Source organism: Dryobates pubescens, chromosome 25, assembly GCF_014839835.1.
Source record: "Dryobates pubescens isolate bDryPub1 chromosome 25, bDryPub1.pri, whole genome shotgun sequence".
NCBI lineage: Eukaryota > Metazoa > Chordata > Aves > Piciformes > Picidae > Dryobates > Dryobates pubescens.
In genome coordinates, this window is record NC_071636.1 from 13,500,850 (window position 1) to 13,528,209 (window position 27,360).

General features: G+C 40.5%; 1 protein-coding gene across 6 annotated transcripts in view; it reads left to right on the plus strand.

The window, feature by feature from the left end:
• The window catches only part of ARVCF (ARVCF delta catenin family member), a 258,087-nt gene that overhangs the window by 5,054 nt on the left and 225,673 nt on the right, over nt 1–27,360 (plus strand). The window contains exon 3 of one of the 6 annotated variants that reach the window (XM_054172817.1): nt 12,291–12,359. The exons of the other annotated variants lie outside the window; for them this stretch is intronic. Coding sequence (XP_054028792.1) covers nt 12,319–12,359 — 41 coding nt within the window. The 5' untranslated portion in view covers nt 12,291–12,318. The remainder of the gene's footprint in view (nt 1–12,290; nt 12,360–27,360) is intronic. 6 annotated transcript variants of the gene reach the window in all.

Here is a 27,360-nt window from a genome sequence, read left to right on the forward strand (position 1 = left end):
TGAACTATAAGCAGTATGCCTTACATCTACAGGTACGATGGCTTTCTTAGATAGTTAGGATCTTTGTTTCATAAGATCCTTGACTGCAGTGTCAGAATCTTCTATGCATGCTTCAGTTGATGTTACTTACAATTATGGGCTTTCTGCATCTCAGAGCATGTGCATTTTGTTTCAGAAGCTGCACCAGGGTGTCTGTGAGCTACTGTGTGGATATATGCCTGTGCACCACTAATCTGTTAGCTTATGATTTGTAGGTCAGGGAGAAACTGAGATTTTGCTATCTAAGCAGTATCATCTCTTTGCTGCTTCAGTGCTTACATGACATCCCGAGTTGGCTAAAGATTAAAAGGACGCTGTCAAGGTATCTTTCACAATTGCATTTTTATTATTTATTTTGTTTGTCTTATTATTGCTATCATAAGCTGTGGGAAGCTTGAAGTCTAGTGCCTTGCCAAAAGGCCTTTGTCCTCCAGAGCAGTTACTGTTTAGCTGCTCATGGTTTATTTAAGAGTTGTGAAGCATTTACTGTCCTCTGAAATAGATTGCTGAAGAGTTACAGCTTAAACATTGCAAGCGGTGAGAGGGAAGGAGTAAATCAGTTTGGGGGCAGTTATGACATTGTGTGGTTATGGCAAACTCAAAATATTTCTTGTCCCTTTTTGCTTCAGAGATAAACAATTTGGGAGTATAGAATTAGGCTTCCCTTGGACAGTCATCCTTGAGAGTGGACTTATCAGGGGATCGATATCCTGATACCTGACTTTTTAGTTGGATATATTTTGAATTACCTAATGAAGTAATCCCTGTAAGAATTCTTACAGGTGCAGTGGTACTGACTGACTTTGTGCTGAGCAGTAGCTTAATTCAGAATACTGGCCAGAAAAAAAACAAACCTTTACAGCATCTGGCTTTTGTATCACGTTACCCTTTTTTCTAAGCTTAGTTTTTTTGATCCTCATTTCTGCTGTCATAGAAGAAATGATCATGTGTTGGGGGTTTTTTTTGTACAGAACAATGCTACCTTCCCTTGTTGCTATAAGAAAGTATTTTCTTAATTGATCTACATTTGCTGCAATGTGAAGTTAGTGAAACCAGAGCTACTGTTTCAAGTAATTTAATTGCCTGTTCTTCAGCTTCACCAGTGGTGTAATTTCTACCTGTGAGCTGGAAGCATATTGCCACAATTCCTTCATGGGACCTTCTCATTACAGTCAAATTTCTCTATTTAATTTGGATTCTGTAGTGATGAAATATTAAATAACTGCTACTCAGAACAGTGCAAAATGATCACACAGACTTTGACTGGATTATTCCTATGGCTAAGAAACCATATTGCAGTGTTTAACTAATCATCACTACCCAGGTTTACTGGATTCACAGTCTGATGAGAGCTGAATGTACGTAGTGATGTTGGGTAGACTTAGTTTTGCAGGTTTTAAATGAAAAATTAAGAATCTTTTTGACAGTATGCAGACTAGCAAAGGTTGCAAAGATACCCCACAGGCAAGTGAACTGCAGAATGACTTCCAATACGGTTTGTAAAGCATGAACTGTCTTGAGAAAGGAGGCTCTGAGATGTAACACTTAAGTTGGGATGGTTAAAACACTTTCAAACATGACTGCAAGTAACAACAGTGGAGAGAGACTTCTCTAGAGGTTGATTCAGTCTGAGTTTGTATCAAGCCTTTTAACTGTCACTTTGATTACTCTTCCTTTGTTGAGTAGCAAATACAGATAGTATAGGGAGGCTAGTTTCCTAAATTGAGCATGTATGGCAGGTGCTGGAAGTCAGAAAACATGAAACCTGGTCTAGTTGAGGATGTCCCTGCAGACTGTGGGGAGGTTGGACTAGATGACCTTTGGAGATCCCTTCCAGCCTGGACCATTCTATGATTCTAATATTGTTCTTGTTGTGTGTACATCAACATGTGGAAGAACATTAAGGTGGTGGGTATTTTAATTGCTCATTGATAGGCTGAGTTTTTGTTTAGACAACTATTCATGCATCTGACCTGTGAGGTTAATTGTATGAGGGGAAAAATGGTAATTTTGGTCACTTTGTGCCATTGTCAGAACTTTCTGTAATGATTGGTTGAGTTTCTTGTAATGTGATTGACATAGCATCACTTGTAGCAGTCTATTAGAATCCATAGGCTTGCTACTTTCTGTTTTGCTGTTCCTGGGAAGAGCAGGAGGCCTTAGACAAGGGCATATGGAGAGAAATGTGGGCATAAGCACAAGTCAGTATTATACCATGGCTTGTCAAGCAGAATCCCTCTAAAATCAACAGGAGATACATAGGAAATGCAATTGAAGTGTCTCTCGAAACCAGTGTTCAGTGTTCCTTTAAAATGGTCTGGTTTGGTGTTGTTTTTAAAGCGGTGCCTCTCTAGAGTGTGTACAGAACACTGATTATTGTTTTTAAACAATATTCTGTTCTTTCCTTTGATTCAGAACCCTAACATTCTGTTCATCTTCTGCAGTTGGTTAAAATGCTGTAAAGATCAGCTTGTTGAAAGTAGGAGGTAGTTTGCCTCTTGTGTTTGGATCTATTTCTCCATTTTGATAGGTTTGTGACAATGAGTGTTGTTCTTTTGAGAGATGTTTATTCTGAAGTATGTAAAAGAAAAGGATTCTGTATGTGAACATGAAAGTGTTCCACTGAATTGTGATAATAACATTGTCTATATTTTCAATGCTTCACAAAGCTTTGCCTCGTGGTTAGTGTTCTGCTGTTGTCAATTTTTGATTTGCAAATCAACTCTATTTTAAAAAATGAAATAATGTAACATCCCTTCTGCAAATCTCAGTCTGATGCAAGGGAGCTTCAGTCATGTTGATCAGTGAAATGACAATAAACCATCCGTAAGGCTTTGATTCAGTTTGGCGTAGCAGTAAGTGTATCCTAATAATGGTCCCAAGGTATTGAAAGTGTTGGTTTATTGGATGCAGTAGCTATAAATGTAAGAGTTTTCCAGTATGTTTAAGTTGTAATTGCTTCTGCCTGAATAAATATCACATCTGACTTTATTTTGTCAATGTCGCGTCGAGTGAAGTCTCAGACATGAATTCTAACTTAAACAGGCAGGGTTCTGCGTCTTTGCACCACAGCCCGAGCCATGCCATGCTGGTGTAACTTCTCCATGTATTTCAGACTGGTTCTTCTTTAATTCAGTGTGATGATACAAGTGGTGAGTTATTGACAGCAGGTAAAGTGAGACCATTATGACTGTAATCAATAACACACCTGCATAGAATAACAACTACTAGCAGCGACATATTTTGTATTGATTCAGGAATTTATACTGTCTCCACTGCACCCAGTCTGCTACTTCCATAATTTATGTAATAAAATCTCTACTTTAGAGAAGCTGTTACTAAGTTAAATACCAAGAAATGATGACATATCAAGATGTAAATTACATATTGAAGATTTTACTACAAGCAGAAATAGCACTTGCTAAATTCCTGTGGGTTCTGATTCAGGACCAAGGCACTTCCTTACTCCAAGCTGAAAGATAATGGAAGTAAAAAACTCTGTTCCCTCTCCTGAGGCAGTATTTTAAAGGTGAAGGCTAAGATGCTGTTTTTCATCTGATGTGGTGGTGGAAGCTTATTGAATTGTGTAATCCATAAGTTTGAAACCTTGTTAGAATCACAGAATCATTCAGGTTGGAAAACACCGTTAAGATCGAGTCCAACCATAATGTAACTACCATGACCACTAAGCTATATCCTGAAGTGGCACATCTACAGCTTCTTGAACACCTCCATGGATTGCAACTCTACTACCTCCCTGGGCAGCCTGTTCCAACCCCTCACCACTCTCTCAGTAAAGAAGTTTTTCCTAGTGTCCAATCTAAACCTCCCCTGGTACAACTTAAACCTATTTCCTCTCATCCTATCAATGGTTACCTGGGAGAAGAGACCAACAGCAGCCTCACTCCTTACATGCAGTTGTAGAGAGCAATGAGATCTCCCCTTAGCCTTCTCTTTTCCAGACTAAACAACTCCATCTCCCTCATCTGCTCCTCATATGATACTCTCCAAACCCCTCACCAACCTTGTTGCTCTTCTCTCAGGACCTCAGTGTCTTTCCTGTGGTGCCCAGAACTGAACCCAGTACTCAAGCTGTGGCCTCGCCAGGGCTGAGTATGGTGGCATCATCACTTCCCTACACCTGCTGGACACTGGTTTTGATCCGGGCCAGGATGCTGTTGACCTTGATCATCTGGGCACCCTGCTTGCTTATCTTCAGCTGTCCACAAGCACCCTCAAATCCTTTTTCCTCAGGCTGCTTTCCAGCCACTCTGCCCCAGGCCTGTAGTGCTGCTTGGGGTTGTGACCAAAGTAGAGGACCTGGCCCTTGGGCTTGTTAAATCTCATTGCATTGAGCTCAGCCCATGGATTGAGTCTGTCCTAATCTCTCTGCAGTGCCTTCCTCCCCTGAGCAGATCAACACTCCTGCTCAATTTAGTGTCTGCAAACTTGCTGATGGTGCCCTCGATCCCCTTATTCAGATCATTAACAGAGATACTAAACAAAGCTGGCCCCAATAGTGAGCCCTGGGGGATGCTGCTTGTGACTGTCCTCCAGCTGGATTTAACTCACAAGTCTTTGGGCCCAGCTGTGAGCCAGTTTATAATCCAGCAAAGAGTCCATGGCAAGGTTCTTGAGGAGAATGCTGTGGGAGATCATGTTCAAAACCATTACTAAAGTCCAGGTAGACAACACCCACGAGTCCAATGGGAAATTATTGTGTTTTCATACTGAAAAGAGTAAAATATCTTGATGGATTTTAAGCACGATAAGAAAATCTAAACAAATTACAAATAATTTGGTCATGTGAAGTCTTGATAAAATCTCAAACAGTTGTTCATGCAGGCTCATGTACACTTTATTAATTCTTAAACTCAAATTTGCAAGGACTGCATGCTCTGGCTTCCTAGATATACAGCATTGTATTTCTGATGGTGTTACCATCTTTATGTCCAAACATACCTACAGCTTGTCAACAGGAGTAATCTCAAGTTTGATTTTGTCTGGACAGTTATCATTGTTCTTTTTTGAAGCCTTACTGAGGGGATGGAAAATTCATGAAAGAATTTCTTGAGCTCTTGGACTTTCTGCTAACAAGTAGCAGAGGTCTGATGAGGTGAGCAGCCTGACTTGCTCAGATTTCCTTTGAAAGGCGGCCAGTGGTGTTTTGAATTCTGAGTAAAAGGAATATATGAGAAACTCCGTGTTTTATAAATAAGTTGATACCTTGCCTGAGCCTTCTAGTGGTCCTTTAGGATTTTAGACCCACATTCTAGAAGGGATTTAAGCTCCCAGTGCCTGTTAAATTCTGTTATATTTCTTTACAATATTGTCACTGAAATCAAAGGAGTTTAGGAATCCTTCTGGAGATTTGGACTGCAAGTATAAACTTCCCTTGACTTGTGTCTTTTAAGTATGTGTGGTTGTTTCAACTTTGATTGTGAGAAAAGCTGGATTAATTTGGTGCAATGTATTGTCAGATGTGTTAAAATAATTAAATAATTGCAGTTAGTTTAAAACTGCACTTACAGAGCAATGGGAGAAAAAAATGTCAGCTTCCTCAGGCTACCAAACTAAGAGGAAGTTTTGACATAAAACTGGGGTTTTGATGTTGAGATATAAATGTATATTTATATGCATCTGGATTTGGAAGACTTGAGGTCACAGAATAAACACATGAATCCTGTGGCCTTTTTCACCATGCTTGTTTAAAACTGCACACAGCTTTGAAGGCATTTCCTACTGGAGCATGAGTAAAAAGAAGTTCAAAGGCACTTGCACCTCTGAGGATTCTCAAAATACAAAGTTTTCATTTATACTATTGTAAACCATGTAATTAAGTCCAATCTCCAGTTGAGATCATGTAATTCAGAGAATACTGAATATCCACAATTGCTTCAGGCTGTCTAGTGGGCTATATTGCCCACAATTAAACAGATGAATGCACAACTAAGGATAGGCATCTTTCCAAACACTTCTAGCTATATTTAGCAAATTCTTTTCATTTCTCTCTCTGTAGGAGGGTCGTGATGTTGGTAACCTTAACATTGGCCAATAGAACTGTGAGTGTCTTAAACCCTCTCCTACAAGATGGTTTACTTGCCTGTATTATTTTGACTTCATTTTGGATTAAATCTTTTTATGTTCTAAATAAGAACTTTGCTTCACATATGCTGTCTGAATGTAGAAGTAAATAGAAGCTAGTTCTCTGTACCACAAAGGGATAGGAAGAAAGTTTCACAAATTAAATGTTCTGAAATTTATGAAAGATATAACTAAGTGTCATGGTAGAGCCAAATGTCCCCAGCACAAACCCAGACAGACATCACAGTGTCTAGACATGGTGCCCCTCTCTCCCCTCCTTCCTGCAGAAAGCCAGGGTAATGTGGGAAAAGGAACAAAGGGGACAGGACCATGAATGTCTGGTAGACAACCCTGTATCTATGGTAAGGGCATGTGTTCTGGCCACAGCCTGGCAGAACCCCTTCCATTGGGTGACTATGTGCTGGTTTTAGTGCCCTATTGGCCCAATTGATCTTAGGCAAGATTTATATACAGGCTGATTTCTAGTCACCTGTGCCTTGCTCAAACTTTGCGTGCTTGAACCTGCTTGGACCTTGTCTGGCTTGCGGTTGCCTTGAGTTGCCCAGTCCAGTGCCTGGGACAAAGCCACGAGCGTACACACCGCAAGCTACGAGAGAAGCGACAAGATTAGGAGTCGGAGCCAAGCCTTCTCCCCCTTGCAACCAGGTTTTTGCTGTGCCTCAGTTTCCCCAGGACAAAGCAAGCACCAGTCACAGGAAAGCATCATTAACAGCCTGCTGTCTGCTGAAGCCAGACCATCGACAACTGCATGGCATTCCTGCCGGCAACCTGCCGTGCCTGGCGCAGGAGCGCCCCAAAGCCTCTAATACACAGCAGCAGCACTCCCTATGTGGGTACAACAGGTTGTGAGTAATTAATTCACTACGTCTTTGGCATAATGGTTCTTGTCAAGTCTCCCCGCACTGTGGTCGAGCGCCGTTTCGCTCCCAGGGTGTTCTCTTTCTGTTCTGTTCCTCACGGTTTGCGTAAAATAGTTGAATTGTTATGGCTGCCCAAATCCTGTACATTCCCATTGCAAATATACCCTAACCATACAGCAAACCTTTTGATAAGTTTTGGCAAGTTTCATATTAATAAAAGTTTATTAATATTTTGATTAATGTTGCCATATGGTTTATAAATAAAGGAAATACTGTATTCTTCAACACCAAGACGGGGGGGACAGTACAAAGAAACCACCTTTTAATGGACACCAAAGCCATAGATTCAGTATTGTTTTATGATTAGTAAGAGTTACAGAGTAAGCAGAACTATTTCATCTGAAAAAAGGCTGAAGTGTAGGGGAAAGCAGCAGGTTTTGCAAAGAAAGGAGTGATACTTTTTGTCTATTTCTTTTAAGCAGCAAAGCAGCATATTTTGGTATTGTAAAACTCCAAAAGCAGTACTGTAAGTGTCTGTGTTAAAGAACAGAGGTATTGTTTCAGGAGTAGGTAAACTTTGGAGCTGCAATGTATAGGAAAAGTTCTGATGATCTGAGAGTTTCTGACTTTGGTTAAATCCAAAGGGTAAGTGATGCAGAGATCTTGGAAGCTCTATTGTCTGCATAGTAGCTCAATCAAGAAAACTAGAATTTCATGTGGTGTCTGTTTGAAGGGAGCTTTCTACTGTCTGCACATTTCTTAAGTACATCTGCATATACCCATGAGGCTGCTATACAGAGGATATAATTATTTTGTTTACTGTTTTGAGATTGATGTGGATAGAATCAATACCAGTTTGCTTTTCATTACTGGAGGCATCTGAAATGTTGACCAACCTTATCTTACTTGTGTCAAACGGATCACAATGCCCTTATCCACACCATTTGACCTTTAGGATGTTCTTCAAAGAACTAGCAGGCTTAGCATGTCACTTTTTTTTCTCACCTGAAGAAATGAAATCTAATTAGGAGGATCCTACTAATACAATGTAGATACAGATTACAGGTGCACACAGTGTGTGGACAGTCCAGAATGAAAATAGCTGTAATGAGGAAGGGGGGTGGAGGGAAACCCTGAAATAGGCTGGCTTAATTTAGAGCACAAGATTGATAATTCAGTGACTTTAGTAGCTGCACAGATATAAAATATTTACAGCAAGTTGGAGGATTCTGATGTGAGAAGTATCTCAAGAAGTTTTCTTCTGGAGAATATAAAATGAGGAAGGAGCTGTGCACAAACACAATTCCACTGGGTTAGTATTAGTGATTAGCCAGCTGATAGTTATCTCTCTCTTCCTCCCAGAGGTGCAGTTTAACTGAATACACATGAATTGCATGTTTTAAGAGGAGAATCATGAACAGAATTGACTTCTTGGGAAACCTTTGACATTTCCCTGCCTGCTGACATTGTCCTTCTTATGGCAAATGTCACTTGAGACTTCTGTAATAAAGAACAAAAAAATATGTGTGCATTCTTGTCATTTCACATGAAATTAAGTGACTGGTTTCTGATGGAGATCTCAAGAGCAGTGACTTTATACAGGTTTCTCCTAGTTCCACCTCAGAATAACTGCTTGCCTGTATTTTGAGGCAAGGAATGTGAGCAGCAGATTCTTTGTGAGAAACCCAATAATTTAAAGTACCTTTGAAGCTATGACATGGAAATAAACTTACTGGGTATGTACAGTAATAAGACAAAACCCAACTGGTTTAAACTAGGTGTAATATCCAGGAGTAAAAAAATTCCTGCCTGTTTTGTGTGTCCTTGTGTGACTAGGGAATTTAGAGCAGTCATTGGAAGATGAAGGAATCCAGCTCTCTGCATTATTGGACCCAGAGGCCATACTATGTCATTACTAATGCATGCAGGCATGTTCAATAAATTTCATGGTTATACATCTCATTGTCATTTTCAGAGCTCATTGATTTAAGCAGCTCATACTGATCAAGAATACTACAACAGGCAGCACAGCCTAGTATGCTGATAGGTACAAAGTGGAGAAGTCATATTTCAATCTGTCTTCTAGAAGAAGCAGCAAAGTTGCAAGGATCCTGATGGTGCCAAGGGCAGAAGGTTTCAGGGATGAAAGACAAATCTTCCTGGGGAAAATAACCCACAAGTGAATCTCCCAGCATGGGCAAGGGGTGTGAATGGAGAGCTGGATGGACAGAGCTGTGGGCCAGGCTGGGATGTGGCTGCAGTTATTGAGTACCATTAGCAGGCATACTTATAAAACTGCAGTTTGTTTTGGGTTTGTTTGTTTGTCTTTAATATGTTTCTTTGTTTTTAACAACTTAGTTGTGCCCATTTCAATTAACATTTAAGGTTAAAGTTCTCCCTTTAACGAAGTAAAGAATTTAAAAAGGCTTCAATTTAAAGGTTTCCACTCCTGCTTTGTACAGCTGACTTTAAAGCATGTTGAATATAATCTTCTGAGTTTTGGCTTTGCCAGTGCATACATGTTTGTTCCATTATCTTGTTTGTTTTTCTTTGGTGTTTTGTCCTTTGTGAGTAATATTTGCAATTACTTTTTTACAGTTCCATGTTAGTAACAGCAGCAGGAAGCCATACTTGGCTCAGCTGGAACATTTTGGCCTCTAGAGCTCTCGTTATTGCAGTCAGAGTAAGAAATAGCTGCCTGCTTATCTTTGTGGTATTCTGATTCCCTTGCTCTCATCCTCTTTTCTTGTTCAGTATTACTTTATTGGTTAGACTTAAGACAGATGGTAGGAATAGTAAATCCACGTTGATTGTAACAGATATTGTCTGTCATTGGCGCGTCTGTAGCTAGGAAGATGAAAACAATGGGCAGTAAATATTTTGGACCAAGCTGAAAGAATTTGCTGAAATAATTCATAATTGTTTTGCCTGTTAGACTGGATAAACAAAGCAAAACTAATTTCCTTTTATTTCTGCACATTCTTGAAGAGCCTCAGATTTGCCATGATGGTTTATTGAGCTCTACTTCTCTGCTCAGTGGTCGCTGCTCTTTGTTGACATAGTTAGTGTTACCCAGAGCTTTCATCAGTGCAGTCTGCCTGTTGGGAATGTGGCACAGCGGCATGGTCATGGGACCGGAGGTTTTCATCTCTACAACTGGTCTATGTTGGACTATCTTGAAGACATATTTGTAGTATTGTAATAAAGGTGCTTAAGACTTTGTTTAAAATCCTCTGTCTGTGGAGCTGGGTTACCTAATGAGCATGTTTTGCTCATCTTGCGGGGACAGAGCCTGAGCTGTTCTGTCTGTGGCAGCAAAACGAAAGAGTTTTTGAACCAAGTCATCATTTTCAGCATCAATAGAAGGTCATGCCCTTGTCAGCTGGGATTGGTTCAACATAAGGCTCCAGTCAGAATTGGCTGCGTTATGCTTAGAGGTGTTCTTTAAGAGACCTTCACCCTTTACTATGTTTGGAACTGCAAATACAGTGGGTTTTCTGAATATTTAGAAGAGACTTCTCAAGGTAGTGCTTAACATTCAGAGTTCTCAGTAACTGGTCTGGCAGAAAGAAGCTTGTTCAAGCTCATGATACAGTACTTCCTTAAGTGCTCTTTTCTCATCATTTCTTCTCTCTAGTGCTGTGTGCTAAGCTGTGATACTTATTTCACAAGTTCAAAGTACAGCTCCACTTCTGCTGCTTCTGTAGTTTCTTATTGGCTTGGCTTCTGAGAGATTCAGAGCTTCTGGGACTAAACTTTTTAAACAAGGTTCTAAGGTGAAGACTGGAAGTCTCATTCTCTTGCTTTGCTGCTTGATTTACCTAGCATTTTGCTCAGCTGTACTGTACAAGGATATCCAAAATCACATTATGTCTTCCCCATTGCCATTTTAAGAGTGTATTATTGCAAAAAGTTAGGGCTATGATTTAACAGCAGGTGCTTTTTCTCATCAAGAGTTGCTCTAGTCTGATCTTTTCATGGTGCATGTATCATACGCTTGAATTTCTCTTCCCATGAGTCAGTTGCTGAACAGTGGTTAGCTTTTTAATCAAGAGGAGATTACCAGAATATGAAACATACTCTCTATGTTGCTAAAAAAAACCAAAACAAAGATAATAAATTGTAAAGTAGAGAGATGTAAGTTAGAGAGAACTATAATTTCCTCCTGAAACCTTTCTAGCTGCTACAGGCATGTATAGGTATCAGTACACGGAGAGTTGTAGCTCAAGTGTTATCTTGGTGTATGTTGAAAGTATAAGTTAAACCAGCTAGCCATTCAGCTTTTGATTTTCATTGAGGTTCTTAGTGATGATTTAATAGGCCCTATTTTTCCACTTTTTTTAAAAGACTAGAAGCTTTTAAAATGGACTATAAGGAATTGCCATACTTAAAAAAATCTAGAAGGGTCAGCTTAGGATTTGCTGCAATGTTTTAAAGTTTGATCAAGATATTAATGGCTTTTAAAAAATCTGTAATATTTCCCCACTAACAGCTGTTTAATATTATTTCTGATTTTTATCACTGTTTGCATTTCTTTTTGGCTAGGGGAAATGGTGTGTTTATTTTTCTGGAAGACAGTTTTAACAGGGCAGACAATGGCAAGATTTTGTTTCTGACCTCTGGATTGAGTTTCTCAGCAAGCAAAGTCTATTGCAAATAAAAATGAAAATTTGAGTAAAATTCTTGCCTAAGGTTGGATTTGTACTGATTCAACACATTTCTTATTATTCTACCATCTCCCTCACTGCTGCTTCTGTCACAACATAACCCCTTTAATGAAATTTCACTTGGTGACAAACTGAATTTCCATGGATGTACTCTACTTGATAGTAGGCTTCATGACTGTGATGAGGTTTCTCCTTTATTCTACAGTACTAAAAAGTATTTACTTATTAGAGTTGAAGATAGATAAAGCATCCTATTTACTAACTAGATAAACTTTCATCAAATGTCATCTTAAAGTCACTGGAATTACTGTATCGAGACTTAGTGCTTTGTGACTTGTAAATTATTAAATGAAACACAAAAATTACCCTGGGAGGTGAAGGCACGAGTGGAGAATATAGAAGTTTTTATAAGGCACCCAAATGCTGACTGGCTTACAAGAACCAGGGGGAAAAGCCCAAAGTCTTCCTTCATAAAAACAGTCTGCAGATAGCAGTGTATTTTGGCACGAGTTTGGGCTGTGAAGCTGTCTGTAGAGTTGTCCCATCACTCAGGCCAGCAAGCCATTAGTCACATTAGTTACAGAGTTTCAGGGTTCGATCTGTCTCTTATGTCTTTCAGGGATATCCATAACTTTGAGTTGTGCTTTATGAACAAGGAAAGGGTCCTAACAACTTGCCTGAGAGGGTGGTAAGAGTTGTCAAATGTATTTATTTTATTAACTCCACATGTTCATGCCTGTGAATTCTAGAAGGCAAAATTGTTACTAATTTAATCCTTTTTGCTATTTGTTGTTCCAGACAGTCTCATAATTGTCATTCTTTAGCCAACAATAAAGTGATGACAGACTAAATTAATTTTGTAGTCATAGTCTTTAGTGGCCTTTTTCTCAAACAGTAGGACTATTGAGTTAAGTATGGTTAAAATATGCAAGAGTTTGAAGTAGTCTGCTTGGAGTAGCAAACCACCATGTAAACCAAAATGTCTGTATTATCAAAATGTAGAATAATTGGCTGCATATAAAGCTTCCAAAACTTTATAAATGGACTTTCAAAATGTTTTGTTCTCCTGCTGTCTTGCTTTTAGATAGGGGGTGAACTGACTTCCCAGGCAGAAGTGCCTGCTCTCAGCCACACTGTTCATTTGTCCCATCAGGCTTCATTTGAGGTTGTTATCTGAGCTCTCTGTGCAGGAGTCTGTGACACATGAATGTTCAGTTATAAATTCTGGAATTCTCTGCTTGGGTCATGGGGTGTTTGGCTTTCTGCAGCGTTTGACCCTTCTGCTAAGTTACTGGTTTTAAGTGAGGGCTCCTGGTCAGAACAGTGCAGTCAGTATAATCGAAGGTTAGGTGATTTATTAACCTGTATGACTTCCAGTGACTTGGGAAGTTATTCATGAGACAACTATCCAGACAAAAGCTTTTTTTCTTCACATGAGGAAAAGCCATCTACCTTAGGATAAAGAAGCATAAGTTTTAAAAGTTGGTCTTTCAAATGACTAAACCCAGAAGAGAGCTGTACTTGCTAAATGAATACAATTGACTGAATAATACAAATTTTTGAGAGCCTTAACTTTCTGATTCGATTTCTTAAAATAGTCTCTTTCTAACTTTATTTTGGGGAAAGCAGAATTTTGGGTGAAATCTGGGAATACAGTTTTCACTGCACAAGCAAGACTGCCAAGTTACTGCTGCTTAATATTCCAAAGAATATAGAAGAGGTGGGAGATTTTTTTAGGAGATTTTTCACTGGAACAGTCAGCCTGAGGTGAAGTCTGTGTTTAGAGCTAAGGAGAATAATTGTAGGGGTGAAAGGGAAGAAAATGATAGTAACTCTAGAAGGAGTTATTTCCTACCAAATAGCCTCACTACTCATTCAAAATCGGGTAGAAAGTACCAGGCTATCAAATACTGCATTCAATTCTGGTGCCCCTAGCCTAAGAGGGACATGGAACTGCTGGAGTGGGTCCAGAGGAGGGCCACAACGATTATCAGAGGCCTGGAGAACCTCCCCTGTGGGCACAGGCTTAGACAGTTGGGGCTGTTCAGCCTGAAGCAGAGAGGGCTCCGGTAGAGACCTAATAGCAGCCTTCCGGTACCTGAAGGGGGGCTACAAGAAAGATGGGAAGAGAATTTTTCCAAGGGCATGTAGTGAGAGGATGAGAGGGAATGGCTTTGAACTGGAAAATGGGAGATTTAGACTGGATATTGGAAAGAAATTCTTTACAGTGTGGGTGGTGAGACACTGGTACAGGTTTCCCAGGGAAGTCGTGGATATCCTCTCCCTGGAGGTGTTCAAGGCCAGGTTGGATAAGGCCTTGAGCAACCTGATCTAGTGGAAGGTGTCCCAACCCCCATGGCAGGGGTTTGGGAACTGGATGATTTTTAAGGCCCCTTCCAACATAAACCATTCTATGAATCTATGAAATGAGATGCTGATTGTGGATCCATGGTCAACCTGTTTTCAGTCTGCAGCATGTTTGTGAACGAAAGGAATGTACACCTTTGAACATGTTCCTGTTTCCAGTTGTAATTGTGCTATCATTACCAAAGATGTTTTTCACAGAGTTCATGACTGAGACTGATTTGCTTGTTTCAGAAGTGAGGTGTGCTCTGTACTCATTTGAAGGAGGATGTCACCCTTAATCAGGAGTGCCATACGTTTCCAGAATGATGCTGCTTTCAATTTATTGCTTGTCAGCCCTGAACACTGGTTAGTTCCTTTACAAATGCAACTCATTGGCTGCTACTACTCACTTACGAAACAATTTGTTTTGATCAGTTATTGGTTTGCAGCTTTTTGGGATAAAATAGAACTGCAGTGTTTTTTTTTGGTAGTAGATGTCTTGGTGAAAAGTCTGAAAAACTGGAGCTGTTTGGAATTGCTTTCACTCCCACTGAGGTCAGCAGTAGCATTTCTGTGGCTTTCAGTGGGAGTAACGTTGCACTGTCTGAACTGAATGTGAAGACTTTCCATCTTCTTTCAAAACACTCCTAGTCTCCTATAGCTAGGGTTACATGAAACTAAGTAATTCTTACACTACTTGATTATGGAAAAAAGTTATTTCTCAAGTGGGAGAAAGAAGTTTTAACCATTTTTGTGTTACGCAATCATAGTGGTTTGTTTGGTTGGTTTTTGTTGTTGAATATCTACAACTCTGAAAATCATTGCACCATAAAAATTGGTCATCTGTAATTATTTTGCTTGTGCATTATGATATTGTAGGCAGGAGTAGGTCTGAAGGCAAGAAAGAGAGTTGCAGGATGAATACTGGAGTAATAGTAGGCATGGCCTAAACTACAAAATAATGACTTTTTCAGAAGTTAATACTATAAATAGAACTGTAGTTGTGTGATTTAAATGATGGGTTTTGATTGTAATGTGAAAAATGGAGTTGACATGGTTTGAAGTGCCTTCCAGGCTGCTAGATTTCAGACCTGAGTCATCCAGAACCCTTTTTTTTTAAAATCTGTTATAACCATTTTTCCTCTAGTAATTACCTTTTCCCCCTAATTCATTGCTCCTAGATGAAAGTCTGCTGATTTTGAGTTTCTATCGTCTTTCCTGAAACAATCAAGAACAGTAAATTAATCTTACTTAATTGATGTATTGCTCTAGCTTAATCCAACTACTTAATATGCTTGATAGTTCTTTTGAGCAAGCTATTTTGTGGAAGAAGAAAAAGAAATCTAATTAAATTTATTATTAAACTAAGCCTTGGGCATGTCAGATTCTTTGTCACACTCAGGAAGTGGAAGATATGACCCACAGAGCATTTTGGTTTATAAACATTTGCAGCATAAACAAGTCAGAGCTAAGTAATTTTAGAAAGGAACTTCCCTTCCGTGCAGTGTACATTATACATAGACATTGCTCAGTGATTTTTGTCATATGTAGCTCTTGGAGATGAGTTTTATCTGGCTTATCTGGCAGCAAGTTTGTTTTTGCAGAATTTGTACTTTTACTATTGTCCCTGCATCTCATGGACAGGCATACAATCTACATCTGATGACTTACTTTGTGTGGTATGCCTGAGAATTTACCTTAATGATCATACGAGCCTTCCAGAATTGATAATGAGGCTTTATTTTGCCTTGATTGTTATCCGCACAATTTTAATCCTCATGGTGGTGTTGAATGGATAAGGTTTGCCTTAAAAGTAGCCTTTCACATAGCTGAAGTCTGCATGATACTTTATTATGTGCCTTTTTGTGTTCTACTTTATGGCTCTACTTCATTCCTCTAAAATGCGTTAGTATTCAAAATTAATATGCTTTTGTGGACCCAAAATTCTGCTCATTTGTGGGCAATAGATCTTTGCACATCTTTGCACACACTAGTCAAAACAAACATGCGACTTCTGATACCCAGGATGTAACTCTTAGTGTTTCCATCAGGTCAAACATACAAGTAACTCCTCTGTGATGTCTTTGCTGGCTTATTCTCTGAAGCCCTACTGAATTTCCCCATGGGGACACAATTGGCAGATTAGAAATGTAGGATTGGATCAGTACTTCCATAGCAAGAGTCATCAGTAGACCTTCTTAGTATTCATTCAGTGTTCTTGGGGACATCTGGCAATTCTGGAGTAATACTGGCATGGTCTATTAAAACTACAGTGAATAAAACTTTAAGACCCAACCTCTTGATTTACACTTCTTAACAGCAATGTATAAGAGAATTGGCAAGGCATAAATGTTAGGAAAAAATTATCTTTTTATTTAGATCCAGTAAAGCCCTTTCCAAGCAGATAAAGGAAACATAGATAATGAAGAGAATTAAGCAGTAAATACAAAGGATTATCTTAGAAATACCTTACAACACCTGCTCCTTAGTGTGGCCTCCATCAGAAACTCATCCTCTTCAGTTAAGGCCTTGAGCAGCTGAGTCTAGTTGAGAGGAGGTGTCCCTGGCCATGGTGGGGAGGTTGGAGTAGATGATCTCTTAAGATCTCTTCCAACCTAAGCCATTGATTCTATGGTTAATTAACTGAATTGCAAAATGGATACAGATGCAGTTGAAATGGGCAGCTGCTGCACTGTGCTGAGTGTGTTTAGTTGTTTCTTTCTTCAGGTGTTAAAAAATACACTCTGTAAAAGAGGACAGCCATTTTTATTTGGTTTTTGTTCCTTTCTTGATTTCTTGTAATCCCAGTGTTATTCTTTCATTGTAAACTTCCAAATTATAGTTAGAAAAGTTTGATGGTAAGCATTGATTAAAGATTGACTTTTTTCCCCCTTAAAGCTATATACGTGTACAAATTGGTGCCATTGGCTTCAAAAGAACAAGTCTTCCAAAGCTGACTTGCCAGCTTTGCACTAGAAACTTGTTGAAAATTGCAAGAAAGAATTTTGTTAGACATTTTCCTTCTGTAGCTTAAAGGGCTTGCCTCTTAAAAACCTGATGACTTTGTTACATTTTGAAATAGCCTTGTAAAATACCTACGCAGTAATATCAGGAGCATTAAACGCGAATAAACAATCGCCTTTGCCTTGTAGATTTAAAGCTGAGTTTTCTCTCCATCTGGAGGGTTATGCTTGAACAACTGTGGAGATGCATTGTCTCGTGAGAGTTCTGGCAGGGCTTGTTTGTCTGAAGCAGTGCATTCAGAAACAGAAGGGAAATACACCCTGAAACGTCTCAGAAGCTAAAAGCATCACTTGTTCCTCCTCTCCTTCTGGACTGGAATTCCAGTAATTGTTGCAGCTTTAGCATTGCCCACATCAGTAGAAAGGGAGACTTTGTCTCTTGCAACTTCTGCCTACTGTTGTCAAGATGGATCTCGGGCGTTTTTGATTGGGGATGCAAGGGCATATTTTATCTGATTAAAATGATCATTAGCATATACTTCCATTGACATTATCTTCTCCTGATTAAATGGTAGTCAATTGTGTAGTAGTTCTTTTGCTTTCCTGAGGTGTTAGTATTGTAGAATGGTTTGGGTTGGAAGGGACTTCTAAAGGTTATCTGATCAGACACCCCTGCAGTGAGCAGTGCAGGTTGGCCTTGAAGATATCTGGTGATGGGGCCTCAACTCATAGCAGTGTTCCACCAACATTTGGAGGTACACAGCCTCATCAAAAGCAGACTTTCTGTAATGATCTGTGTGTGCCAGTGATATTGTAGGATAAAAGCTGCTTCATGTTAGTTTTTTAACTGAGAAAAATTCCCCTCATTTACTGGCCTTCTTCCTGACTTCAACCACAGTAAAAGCATCCTGCTGCTGTGTAAACACTTTCTGCCAGCAGGTGGAAATATCTATATACAGCTCATCCATTGACTGACTTCTGTCTTTGGCTGGCTGATGTCTCTCTCCCAGTCACAGCAGCCAAAGGTTTGTGAAAACCCTATATAAGATTTGCAACATAATGGAACTTGCTATGCCAAAAGTGTAAGTTCAACTCTTTTGTGGATGCCTAACTGCTCTGGGACCTGTCAAGTGTTCCATCTCTGTGCTGTAGCATCATCGCATTCTTACATAGTCACATATTAAACAGAAAGGAACACTTGTTTCAAGTGAACATGAGCAGTAACTTCTCTAGAAATAAAAGTGAATAGGAAAGAGGTAATTATTTTTTAAGTATTAGAGGCTGATATTTTCCTGTTCAAAATACTTACCAGCAGTGATGTTTTTCAGCTGAATCAAAGGAATAAAATGGAAAAGGAAATTGTGCTGTCTTGAACCAGAGGAGCAGATGATCATGGGAGGATGATTTTTCATCTGACTGATGTTAGTGAATTTAAACTATGTATGGAGACAGATTAGGAAAGGAGCTTACTTTGCAAATGTGAGACTCATTTGCATGTATTCCTTTTTGTTTTCCCTCCAATGCAGTTACACCTATGAGTGGGAGGTAATGCCAAAGCCTGAAACTAATACAATTGTCTCTAGGTAGTTCTGTGGTTGTACATAATTCTATTCCAAGGGGCATGAAGACAAAGCGTCATCTGCTGAGTAAAGACAACAATGATGAAGGGAAAGAAATAAGAATAGCTCTGGCTGTGTGGGAAAGTGACTTTATATATGAGGGAAGTCCTGTGAAAGAAGCTAGGATGTGAATTTGCATTCTTTCACTTTTGACTGGACTTTCCATTCTTAATAAAATAATGCTAAATATTACAGCCATTTTTATTTCTTTTTTCTTTTTCTTTTTTTTCCTTGAAAGAGACATAGATCAAATTCTCTGTATGTTTCTGATCAAGAGATACAAAGGGCTTTTCCCCCCTGTTATTAGGAAATTAATAGGAAAAGGTTACCTAGCCTTTCTGAGGAAACTGATTTATAAAAAAAGGAATAAGAATAGAATAGAATTGACCAGGTTGGAAGAGACCTTCAAGATCATTGTGTCCAACCTATCATCCAACACCACCTAATCAACTAAACCATGGCACCAAGCACCCTATCAAGTCTCCTGAACACCTCCAATGATGGTGACTCCACCACCTCCTCAGGCAGTCCATTCCAATGGGCAATCACTCTCTCTGTGTAAAACTTCCTCCTAACCTCCAGCCTAAACCTCCCCTGGCGCAGCTTGAGACTGTGTCCTCTTGTTCTGGTGCTGCTTGCCTGGGAGAAGAGACCAACCTCTGCCTGTCTACAACCTCCCTTAAGGTAGCTGTAGAGAGCCATAAGGTCACCCCTGAGTCTCCTCTTCTCCAGGCTAAGCAACCCCAGCTCCCTCAGTGTTTCCTCATAGGGCTTGTGTGCCAAACTCCTCACCAACTTTGTTGCCCTTCTCTGGACACAGTCCAGCAAGTCAACATCCTTCCTAAACTGAGGGGCCCAAAAGTGGACACAGTACTTGAGGTGTGGCCTAACCAGTGCAGCGTACAGGGGCAGAATGACCTCCCTGCTCCTGCTGGCCACACTGTTCCTGATGCAGGCCAGGATGCCATTGGCCCTCTTGGCTGCCTGGGCACACTGCAGGTACATTCTCTTATGTTTTTCTGAGCAGTAATGTGCCTGGATTACCCTTTGCATCTTGGTCCAGAGTGCAGTCAATGCTTTTTATTTCTGCATATACTGTAATCCTTTGTGTTTTGGGGCGGGCAGCACTGGAAACCATAGTGTGTGGGTTGCTGATTTTTTTTTCCTTATTTATAAAGCAAGTTACTGTGGTGTAGTGAATGAGAAGCCCATCCTCAGTCAGAAACATTTGATCCAATGTGAAAGAAATAACCAGACTGTATTAAAGTCTGTGACTGAAGTGATAAATTGAAATATGATTCATCCAAAATAGTGTGCATAAAATATAGTAGGAAAAAAATATCATTGTCCACTAGAGTCAATTTAATTGGAAGAGGGGCAGTGCAGGAGACAGTGGCATTGTGTTTTGTCACATTGTAACCACAGAGTATTTCAGAACAGTTTGAGTTTGTTAAAAGGCAATTTTTGCTAGGAGGGATAAGTGCAGGATTGTATTTGTCAATTTATAATAGGAGTGGAATTTCATTAGCACTACTATTCATTTGTGTTGTGGGAGGAAGAGTAAAATAGATTCTCATTGACTTAAAATGTCACTGTCAATCCTAGCTGCTGGAATTCTCTGCAGTGTGTTGGCTGAATATATGAAAGGAAATAGGACCATGGGTCAGCCCTGTTCTCTCTAATTAGGATCCTTGGGGGTTTGTGTGGGCTTATGCATTTGGGGGTTTTTGTTGCAGTTGTATAACATTGTGCTTTTGTCTTCTGACACCCAGGCACTCTGCTTTCTGATAGTGCTTCGTTTTAATTTCTGTAATGAAAACTGTCCTCTCAGTTGCCAAAGCATAATCTGCTGTGCCTGTATTTCATACCTCTCCCTGATCTCTTGTGAAGTCCTTGACATTTCTTTGCTTGGTTTATCCAACATAATTTTCTTATCCAGCTGACTGTCCTTTCTTCAGTAGTTCTCTCAAATTTCTGTTTATTCTGTCCTTCAAAGAGCTATGCAACAAATCCATGTATCTGTTTCTTCACATTCATTTCGTCTTCTGCTTCATCTTTCTAAGCTTTGCTGCTTGTCACAAATTTCAGTATACTCATTTGAAATCAGAAGTCTTCATAGTGATGAAAGATCATAGAATTGTTAGGGTTGGAAGGGACCTCAAGGATCATCTAGTTCCAATCCCCCAGCCATGGGCAGGGACACCTCACACTGGATCAGGTTGCCCAGAGCCACATCCAACCTGGCCTTAAAAACCTCCAGAGATGGGGCTTCCGCCACTTCCCTGAGCAACTTGTTCCGGTGTCTCACCACCCTCATGGTGAGGAACTTCTTCCTAACATCCAATCTGAATCTACCCATTTCTATTTTTTTCCCATTCCCCCTAGTCCTATCACTCCCTGACACCCTAAAAAGTCCCTCCCCAGCTTTCTTGTAGGCCCCCTTAAGATACTGGAAGGCCACAATAAGGTCTCCTTGGAGCCTTCTCTTCACCAGACTGAACAGCCCCAACTTTTTCAGTCTGTCCTCACAGGAGAGGTGCTCCAGCCCCCTAATCATCCTTGTGGCCCTTCTCTGGACACCTTCCAGCACCTCCAGATCCTACCTGTAATAGGGGCACCAGAACTGGATGCAGTACTCCAGGTGGGGTCTCACCAGAGATGAGTAGAGGGGGAGAATCACCTCCCTTGAGCTGCTGGCTATGCTTCTCTTGATGCAGCCCAGGATGGGATTGGCTTTCTCTGCTGCAAGTGCACACTGGTGGCTCATGTTGAACTTCTCATCCACCAGCCCCCCCCCAAGTCCTTTTCTTCAGGGCTGCTCTCAAGCCCAGTTTATATCGGTGCTTGGGATTGCGCTGAACCAGATGCAGGACCTTGCATTTGGTCTTGTTGAACCTCCTGAGGTTGTCATAGGCCCACCTCTCCAGCCTGTCAAGGTCCCTCTGGAGGGTCTCCTTTCCCTCCAGCGTGTCTGCTGCACCACACAGCTTGGTGTCGTCAGCAAACCTGGTGAGGGTGCACTCAGTGCCGCTGTCCATGTTGCCAACAAAGGCGACTGTTAACGTGCAGTGAAGGGGTTTTTAAAACTAAGCAAATTAAATCAGAAAACCATGTTGTTAATCTCCCAATCAGAAATACCATATTAGCTGAAAATCACTTTGTCCTCTTGTGACTTTCAGCCCCTGTGGCTCGTGAAGAGTAGCATTCTCCTGCTGCCATTTTCTAAGGAAGGATTTCCAGTTACAGATTCACAGAATCCATTGATTCATGGAATGGTTTAGGTTGGAAGGAACCTTGAAGATCACTTAGTTCCAGCCCCCCTGCCATGGACAGGGATACGTTCCATTAGATCAGGTTACTCAAGGCCTTAACCAGCCTGGCCTTGAACACCTCCAGGGAGGTGGCATCTGCAACCTGGACAGCCTGCTCCAGTGTCTCAGTACTCTCACCATAAAGAATTTCCTTCTAATACCCAGTTTAAATCTCCCCTCCTACAGCTCAGAGCCATTCCGTCTCATCCTATCACTACAAGCCTTTGCAAAAAGTCCCCTCCCAGCTTTCTTGTAGATCCCTTCAGGTACTGGAAGGGTACTTTTAGGTCTCTCTGGTGCCTTCTCTTCTCCAGGTTGAACAGTCCAAACTGTATGAGCCTGTCCCCACAGGGGAGGATCTCCAGCCCTCTGATCATGTTTGTGGCCTTCTCATGGACCCACTCCAGCAATTCCCTCGTAGGCTGGGAGCAGTATAAGTGGCCACGGTACTCCAGGTGGAGACTCAGATGTTCAGTCTTCTCATCATTCCTATCAAACTTTGTAATAATTGCCCTTTTTTCCCCTTTTTTCCTGCATGTTTATATAATTGTGGAATAAACATTGAAATTCCTTTTTGGAGGAACATCAGAGGAAGTGATATTACCTGGGAAAGGATTCATTGCTTGTTCTGTTATTTTTCAGGTCAGTCTTAATCATTGATAGTCACCACAAGTATTGAAGACCTCAGCTTTACAAGTCTTTGGTGAGAAATGTAGTGTCCTTTAAAACACTTGGGTACTAGTTCCTCCTTGATTCAGAGAGGAGAATTTAATGTCTTCAAAGTAGCAGTAATTAGTGGTAGTGTGTAAGACAGGAGGTTTTATTACTTTAATTCCAAAACAACATCCATTAGACACAAACAATTAAAAATACAAGCACTGGGAATCCCTTCTGACTGTTTTATAGTAGGTAGTCTACCACTGCCTGTTTTAAATATGGCTTTAGTTGAACTACTGCTTCTCAAAATATTTCCACTTATCTCTGAAGTCATAATTATGGCATTCATTGTATTTGAATGTAATTGCTGCACTTTGCATTCTGTTCAAGTCATGGGACTCAAGTAAGGAATTAATCTAAGATATTGCTTCTTTTGCCTATTAGAATCTGCATTTTAGACCCCATCTCCTTTGGTTTTTATCAGTTATATTTCTAAAGAGGTTTCCTGGTGTAGAATAGAATAGAATAGACCAGGTTGGAAGAGACCTTCAAGATCATCGTGTCCAACCTATCACCCAACACCACCTAATCAACTGAACCATGCAACCAAGCACCCCATCCAGTCTCCTCCTAAACACCTCCAACGATGGTGACTCCACCACCTCCCTGGGCAGCCCGTTCCAATGTAGAATACACTTGAAGCAATGTAGGACTATATAATAATATTACTCTGTGCCTTTTTTTATAGGTGTCACCTCTTGATGGGAAAGAGTTGCACATCTACATTCTGAAGTAGCCTCAATTTGGGATGGATTATAAAAGAGTTGCCAAGCCCATTCCTTTTTCATCACAACCATAGTGTTTTATATATTTGAATGCATCAAACTTACTTCTAAGAGCAAATTAATGGTTGTGTTTTGTCCCTCACTATTTGATTGCTCAGGGAGGTAGTTGAGGCACCATTGCTGAGCAATGTGATCTAGTTGAGGATGCCCCTGCTCACTCAGGGGTTGGACTAGATAACTTTCGGAGGTCCCTTCCAACTCAGACCATTCTGTGATTGGGAGATGCTTTCAGAATGTTGTTGTTCTAATGGGTAGAACTGTCCTGAGTCCTACCAAAGCACAAATAGTTCCTCTTTTCAAAGTGGTAAGACTAATGGTTCTGAAATAAGAACATTACTGAGAACTTGACTGAAACCTGATGATGCTTGACCTTGTTGTCCCTGCCACCTTTCTCTTTTTCTCATCTCTGTTGAAGAAGATACTGAGTTCTGGGAGAACTTGCTCCCAAATAGCCTTCTCTCTTGCTACTTCCCCATACAGAGTTGAGGACACTCCTTTGATGCTGGTGAGCCAGTTCTGGTGCTGTCTGCTTGCTCTGCAGTGACATTCTTGCTGCATACACTGAGGAGAAGAATGTTCATATCAAAGATGGTGCAACAAAGGATGGCATTTGTGGAGCATTACCAGTTCTCACTAGCCAGATCAGTGCAAGCCACTTGGAGGCTTACTTCACATTTTTCTCCTCTTTATCAATCTTTTACTCTGAAGTTTTGTAGTCTTTGGGAATCATTTCCATGTACACCCTTGCTACTGAGCAATTGTTGTAATACCAGTGTCCAATTCAGCAGTATTTCTTCAAGAGCTTGGGTCCTTGACTGATTTATAGAGGACAAATGAAAAGGGCAATTGCAAATGGGTTTCTGTGCTATTAGAGCTCTAAACAGCCTTCCCTCTTGGCTCTGTGTCAGATGATACCTCAAGGGGGGACGAGTGGGCTGAGAACCTTAAAATGATTTAAATACGTTAAGTGCAGGGTCGAGTATTTGTATCAGTGGGTGTCTTAGCAGGCTGGGCTAGGAGCGGCCCAGTAATAACAATTTTGTTTAGCATTTTTTAGGCAGCATAGGAAGTGGTAATTGAGTAGCAAGTGTTTGGAGTTCTTACATTTCTTCATGAGCTTTCCCTGCAATTTCCTTATAATTTCAGTAGAGAACCTCAGTTTTGGATTAATTTTATAAAGCATAGTGACAGGTGGTTGTGCTGTGGGAAGAAACGGTATCTAGTGTGGCAATACCTGCACAAAAAACTGGTAAGCCAGGAGAGGAAGAGGTTTGTTATTGTTAAGGACTGTAATAAAGGATCTCCCCAAGGAGAGATGTTAGCATACAGCTTCTTTTCCCTTGTGGACTCTGTTTCCAGCACTATTCTGCTATTTTAGGGTATTCCATCAATGTAACACTAATTAAGAGACAGGCAATTCCTAGCTTGTGGACACTACGCTGTAGCTCCTGGTGGCTCCACCCCCTCTCTTCCCATGCAAATGTGTAGGCTTCACCTCTTCTGGAGCCACCAGTTCAGCACACTGCAGTACTCCCCATTCTCAGTGACAGCCTCATAACTCTTCAAGCACTTTCCTCTCAGGTGTGCAGAAAGCAGTGGGCTCAGATTGGCTTTGGCAAGAAGCCGTAATAGATGGATGCAAGAAGGCTGTCGTCGACTGGTACGGAGTAGTGGTTTCTAGATGTGAAATCCATACCCTGCTCCTTTGCTATTTCAGTGGCCCTGCTTCAGTTCAGTCTACCACTGGAGCAGATTCGCTTTGTTGTTTACAGTAGGTTCTCCTATCTCCAGAGTATATATCTGAGCAAAGTGATCCTGTAACAAAGAATCCATATGTTGCCATGGGAATCTGTGCCTTGAACTCTCATAGTAGAACTGTGGCTGATTTTACGACTTGGTGTGGGAATGACTGCCTGGTCTCTTCATTTCTCTTAATATTTCAGGAGATACTGCCCACTGTTAAAGAAGCAGGCTCATCAAAGAGAAAATGTAATTGCCAATCAACATTAACATTCTCCACTGAGGACAGCTGGTTGCAAGAAATTGTGAGGAACAGCAGAATGGAAAAGTTTAAGAATTGAGTGCTAGTGTCTCTGACCTCCTGCTTGAGCATCAAGCCTGCCTTGTATAATAAAAGCTATTTATAAATTGCTGCTGTGTTAAACGTGGGCAGAATTTTACAATGCATAAATTGGGAAACAGAGCCAGCAAAGGGACTTAGCAGAGTGATGAATGGATGACAGGGTGCAAAACTCAAACTGTGTTTTATTCATGGTTTGTGAGGTCAAGAAGAACTGCTGGGAAGGGCTGGCAGTTGAAGGAGAAAGATACAGAACCCAAGAGATCAAGAAACCACTAATCTGAGAATTCTCAAGCCACCCTGTCACATGTCTTATTGCAGTTATACCTCCAGGTAGCAGCTTTTTGTTTTTACTTTGCAAGATTTTCAGTAATATCTTCAGTCTTTCTCCCAGCTCCAGCTGCACCACTGTCACCACTGTCACAGTCCTAATCCACCTATATCTCAGTAATTTATTCCAAGAGATTTTAAGCAACAGCTAAAAAGAGGGCTTTCCCCTGTGCCCTTTTTTTGTTTCAACACCATTCCACTCCCCAACCTCTACCCTCCAATTATACTGTGGAGAGTATGTGATAAAGCAGCCCAAAATCATTATCTTGATCTGGGGCCTAGCTAGGAGTTGATTAATTTGTTCAGTTGGTTGTCACTGCTCAAAAGATTGTTAGAGCCTGATAACTCATTAAACTACCTTTTAATTGCATTGGTCATGCAGGTACTTCTCAGCAGAATGCAGTTAATGTAGCTTAATTCCAGACAGATGAGTCAAGTTAAGGTCCTGGAATTATTCTTTGTAGTGTTGTCACAGGATATGTTCAACATGCAGGTGCATTTTAAAGCCTCAAATATCAGAGAGTAAACCAAATTGAAACAAGGCTAAAACAGACCAGTGAAGGAAATCTAATTTCCAGTTGTTTTGTATTGCTTTCAAAAATTCGTTGTTAAAGTCTTCATGTATTTAATTTAAAATTGGCAAAGAGATTCTGTAAAGATCTGTGATTGCACTTCAAAATGTCTGCTTTTCCATCCTTATTGTGTCTTCTGTGTCTTGCATCTGTAAGGATTTCTGCCAAAAAAACATCAAAAAGAAAATGAAAGGGGCACACAAGGTAATCATTACACAGAGGATTCCTTTACCTGGTAGCAAATGAGAAAATAGATCCTGATTAGTTTTACAATGGCAGTGGCCTTTAGTTTTCTTCTGCTACCTTGTGGAGAATGTTCTTAAACAGCATAAAGGACTTTTATGTTTGGGGAAACTGCAGCACTTCTTTTCCATGCAGAAATCACAAGAGATTCACTTTTACAAGTCCCTGTCTCTACACATACCCTTAATATTGTCACCTCGTAGTACTGTAATTTTATTAAAGACAAAAAAGAAAGCCAAGCAGTATTAAATAAAAAATGAAAAAGTAGAAAATATTTGGCTGTGATTCTTTGTAAATGAAATATATATGCCTGTGGTATTGCTTTTGGTCTAAGCAATAAGTATTTATTGGCCAGATTTCAGCCTGCTTTTGTCCACCAGTATTGCTGAAGGCCTTCTTCAGAGCATGAAGGGAGTGAGTTGAAAGTGGATTCATTCTTTTCAGCAACATCTTTTACAGCAACATGATATTTTCCAGGGAACAACCTATTGCTGTCCAAGCTTGCAGCACACATCTGTGAGCCCCTAAGTCAGTAATGGGTAAATGGGAGTGCCTTAGACCCATGGCAGTTATTCAGTAGCCTGCACACTGCTAGCAGGTCACTTAGACACATTCTGTTCTCTGAATTGCTTTCCATGCTGACTGTGGTATTGGGAAAACTAGGTGTGCTGGATCAGATGCTTTTCTCAGCCCTGCCTTTGTCCTTGCAGCTACCCAGCAATA